The 4,806-nt window shown below is 37.6% G+C and overlaps 1 protein-coding gene across 1 annotated transcript; it reads right to left on the bottom strand.

Moving 5' to 3' along the window:
* Window positions 1-603: 603 nt before the first annotated feature.
* LOC111292192 (endoglucanase 2-like) lies at window positions 604-4,561 on the bottom strand. Its single transcript, XM_022884448.2, has 6 exons — window positions 3,748-4,561; window positions 3,354-3,637; window positions 2,829-3,266; window positions 2,497-2,644; window positions 1,471-1,637; window positions 604-1,077 (listed from the first exon to the last, which is right to left on the bottom strand). The coding sequence occupies exons 1-6, from the start codon at window positions 3,962-3,964 to the stop codon at window positions 745-747; spliced, it is 1,587 nt and encodes a 528-aa protein (XP_022740183.2). The 5' UTR covers window positions 3,965-4,561; the 3' UTR covers window positions 604-744.
* Between the last annotated feature and the right edge of the window lie 245 nt (window positions 4,562-4,806).

Here is a 4,806-nt window from a genome sequence, read left to right on the forward strand (position 1 = left end):
AAAATATCTTAAATTTGTAAATAACATAAAATATAAATATTTATGATTACAATTATTATTTATTTTATTTGAGATAAATTGTGCAAAATTAAAAAAAATTTATCATCGAGTGTTATTAATGTTATCTTATCAATTACATCCGTAATTGTGATAAATATAATGCGATAAAAAATATTATCACAATCGTAATTTAAATTTTTATCTTTAACATAAATAAATTTTTATTTGAAATAAAAAATTATTTGAATACAATTAAAGAATAAGAATTTATTTGTATACAATAAAAATATAAAAATTTATCTAAATAAAATAATAAAATTCATGGATTTTTTAGTATTTTAGCCTTTAAAATGTATTTTGATGATCTTTTAATCTCACTATATTAAAAAAAAAAAAAAAATCTTGAACCAGCCGGTTAACCAAGAAAAAGCTAAAGATTCCATTCAAAAACCAGAAAAATATCAGATAGCCCAAGAGAAAGTTGAGGAATTTTTTTTTTTTCATGTATCTAACAACTATTTACAAGATCAAAACTATTTACAGGTGTTGATGATCTTTTAATCTCACTATATTAAAAAAAAAAAAAAATCTTGAACCAGCCGGTTAACCAAGAAAAAGCTAAAGATTCCATTCAAAAACCAGAAAAATATCAGATAGCCCAAGAGAAAGTTGAGGAATTTTTTTTTTTTTCATGTATCTAACAACTATTTACAAGATCAAAACTATTTACAGGTGTTGATGTTTCTATGTATAAGATTTAGCCACAGATGAAGTGGTGAGCAGGCCAGAGAGAAGGCCAACCAAGAGGGCACAGTTATATGTGCTTGGCTCACCCTGTTGTGTATTGTTTCGAGTATCAGAATAGGAATCATTCAGAGAAGGGCCGCCAACAAGTGCTCCAACAGCTATATTTGGATTGGGATTGTCTGAATAAAGCCACTTGAATCCATCTTTGCAGCCAGTATCAGCATCCACTGGAATTGAAGATCCCCTATGGTGTACATATTGGGGGTACCTGCTCCCATAACCAACAAGATAGCTTAACTTCATGGGATTTGCTCCCAACACATAATCTGCCTGAAAAATATATTCCACAACTGGTCAGCAGTAGCAAAGAGAGGCATTTGTCAAATCCTATTTTACATGTCTCTTTAGGAATGCCTGCAGGTTTTATTTTATTTTCAGAAGCCTTTTGAAGAACAGTGACTGAGTTCTAATCCATCTTCCGGTGCAATGTTCAACTTTCTTCAAATACTTTACCATCAACTTTAGTTGCATTCTTGTTTGATAGTTGAACCAGGACCAATAGTGAAATTTATATTTGTTTTTGGCTTGTTTTCTGTAACATCATTCTATTGGTATAGAGATTAGAGCTAATACTCTTGGTTCTAGTGGTAACTACTGAATCAAAAGAAATTTTAAAAAGCATAGGAGAATTTATGGCTTCCTTCGCCACTAGTTTAGGTCTACCTGAGAAATAGCAAACTTGCGAAGATCAGCTGGCTTGTAGGAATTCCCACTGCAATATAGTGTTTCAGTTTGCGACGTGAGCATGTAATCACTATAAAGAATAGCTAGGAATGCAGAAGCCACAGGATGCAGCAGTGAGTTCCATTCCGTGACCCATATTAGGCCACCTGCAATGAAAACGTATTTCCAACTATAAAGAGAGTCTGCTTTAAACATACTATCAGAATTTTTAAAATGTACAAATTCGAAAGTAGCTACTGTATTAACAAATTAGTGCATTTTCCACTTTAGATGAAGGACCAGGGGAGAGCCGAAAACAGATCCATATGAAAGGAAGGGACTAGGGAGACCTAAAAACTTAGGTGATGATTGGTGATCGAATGGTATGACAGATCTATATTCTCAAGCATTTTGATTAACATACTGCCATCCGTAAACCTACCAGAATTCTGGTAACAGGACTAAAAGACTCTTGTGTCACGGGTCGAGACTTAAGCTCCGAACCCGTGCGGTTTCAGGACCCGAGCATTCATCCTTTCGGCGTCCCAGATCAGCCTGACAACGCCTGACCACCAGGGTTCACACCCTTATGAGATATTATTCGCTCTGGACCCCTGATCTCAGGGTTTTATCCTACAAAAAGCGCCTCACAAGGCGGAGATGATGTGAACCCTTTTATACCCCAGTGACCTTCCTATTATGTTCGATGTGGGATTCAAGACTCTCCCTTAGATCCGTGACACTTGCACGTGGTTTAAGCCTAAGCTTGGTCTTGTATAGGTTTCGGTGCATCGAACTATTATTTGCCGTATTGAACATGGTAAACTTTTAGTTTCTGTAAAGAAGTACTTGAACCTTGACATAACAGACAGATTATAAATATTTTAACAATATTCTGGCAGAACTTTAAAGCTGTACTTAGGTTGCAAGCTTAGAACTAGACTAGGAAAGAAATATGCTTGAAATAGGATTGAATGTCCCCGGTCAGGGGAGATGAAGATAATCAGAATTATATAGGAAAGTTACCATCTGTTCTGTTTGATGTGGCCGTTGGTGAATCTGGTAGAAGACCACACATGACAGCCTCAGCTGTTTTCCTGTACATCTGGAGATATAGGTTCTGGACTGTTGGAATATCTTTGGCACCAAAGAAGATTATCCTGGACAGCAGGATCTGCATCAACATAGAAAAAATTAAGATAACTGTGCTACCTTAACCAATTTTTTAAGCTCATCAAGATTTTTCAAACCGGTAATAATGTCATTGACATCCTTGCCTCATCTCTTTGCTTACAAAGAAATCAAGTAGTACTTATGATGAAAGGGAAAAGGGAAAAAAATTCTAATCATGATTATACCTGAGCTCCAGCAAGCTTGTCATCCCAGCTGAACCAAGTTGTACTCCCCCAATTATCAAAATTTTGTCCATTTAGCTCGGTTACATATCTCAAGTATGATTCGTATCCTGTAGCATGATAAAGCCACGAAGCAGCCCACAGCAGTTCATCTCCATATCCTGTGGAATTGTAGAATTTCTGCACTTGAGGAACACTGATGCTGTAAGAACCTCTGTAAGTATCAGCAAAAGTGAAGAGTTGCCGAGCATGCATAAGGAGCAAATTGGAATAAACGGGGTCACTTTTCTTAAAAACCAGGGATGCTGCCGCCATAGCTGCAGTTGTTTCCGCCGCAACTTCTGTTCCAGGCAAAGATGTGTTAACCTGTATTATAGGCCTTGTCTCTGACATGGTTTCAGGTCTTTCCCAACATTTGTGGTCTAATTCTGGATCTCCCACCTTCAACCACAAAGAAAGAAAGATATACCGTAATTTAGAAGCCAAATTGAAATTGCTTACAGATTATTCATAATAAAGCTATTTTACCTGGATATAAAGCACATTTTCAGAAGGGTGTGCATGGATAAGGTAATCTGTGATCCACCTAAGCGAGTTCTGTGCATATCCCAGTTGCTTCGCAGCATTCATCTGATCACCATACTCTAGAATCGCCCATGACAGCACCGTGGCAGTGAATGCCATTGGAAACCCGAATTTCATTGCATCTCCAGCGTCGTACACTCCTTTTGATAGATCCAAATTCCCTTCACTCCCATCTTGCAGCCCCGAGTCCCCTCTCCAAGAAATCCTGTTATCCACTAACTTGCCAGCTGCAAAAAAAAAAAAAAAGGAAAAGAAAAAAAAAAACGTAAGTACCCAACAGAAGGGAAAAGAAAAGGGAAGTATAGCAACTGCATGTTTATTCATCAAAGTTGGATACATTTTTGTACGTCAAAGAATTGAAGAGCTATTTCAAGAGCATCAGCATATTTCTTGTTGATGGGGTGATCACTTGGAACTCCATGTTTCTTGAAATAATGAAAGTCCCTTAAAATAGTGAGTACAGCTGTTGTTACTACAAGAGCTGCAATTAGTAAAACTAGCAACCTCCAAAACAGGCCCCTGGATTTCGAAGCCTCGCCCTCCTTCCCTCCCATTCAGTCTTTGAAATCCCTTCTGCTTCAGGCAAAGGTGTAATAATCTTTCCAACAAAAACATGGAAACGAATATTCGCCACAGAAAAAGTAATCCCACATTGTTAAGTCAGTCCAAAGCTCCAAAACGGAAACAGAATGGAGCTTTCAGGGTGACGACACGACCGAACAATGCAAGAATCTAATCTGGGAATCAGATTGAAAACAAAGTTCAAGTATCTTCTATTCTTCTCCTACTAAAAATGCCTGATAATTTTTATGCATGAATGCAGCTGAGTCAGATAAGCCATTGGATCCCTGAAGTCCCAGTCGAATGGAGGGTCGGCATGTGGCCGAAGAGTGATACCCTTGTGGACAACCGGACAATGCCGCAGGTGAAGCCAGGAAGACAAGGCGGCTTGTCGTTTGCTTCAAAATTAAGAAGGAAGATATTCCATGAAATCTGGTCAGTATTTGGGTTTTGGCGATATACATCGGTATACTAAAATTGATTTTTTTTCCCTTTTGATAACCGTAGTTTGCATAAGTGGTTGAAGGTTGAAGCATAATTCGAAGTCTACAAAAAAAAAGTACAATTGTCCTGTTTGCCGACACAGCTGTAGGGAAGCATGCCACTTGTCTTTATTTTAAATCTGTGGAGAATCAATGTGACCTCGACGAAGATGGGGCGAAGAAAGAAATTGAATGCCAAAATATTGGACCTTTGTTCGGCCCTGCGGTGCAGGAAGGAGCACAAGGAGATGAAAAACAAGGTAATTTTGGTAAACTTTTTCGGGTTTTGAAATTTGGGTTTTGATTTTTGCGATCGGTTAACTGTTTTGGTCTGTGTTTTTTAACAATTTTTT

The sequence above is a fragment of the Durio zibethinus genome, chromosome 10 (assembly GCF_047325235.1).
Source record: "Durio zibethinus cultivar Kanyao isolate XHJ-2024 chromosome 10, ASM4732523v1, whole genome shotgun sequence".
NCBI lineage: Eukaryota > Viridiplantae > Streptophyta > Magnoliopsida > Malvales > Malvaceae > Durio > Durio zibethinus.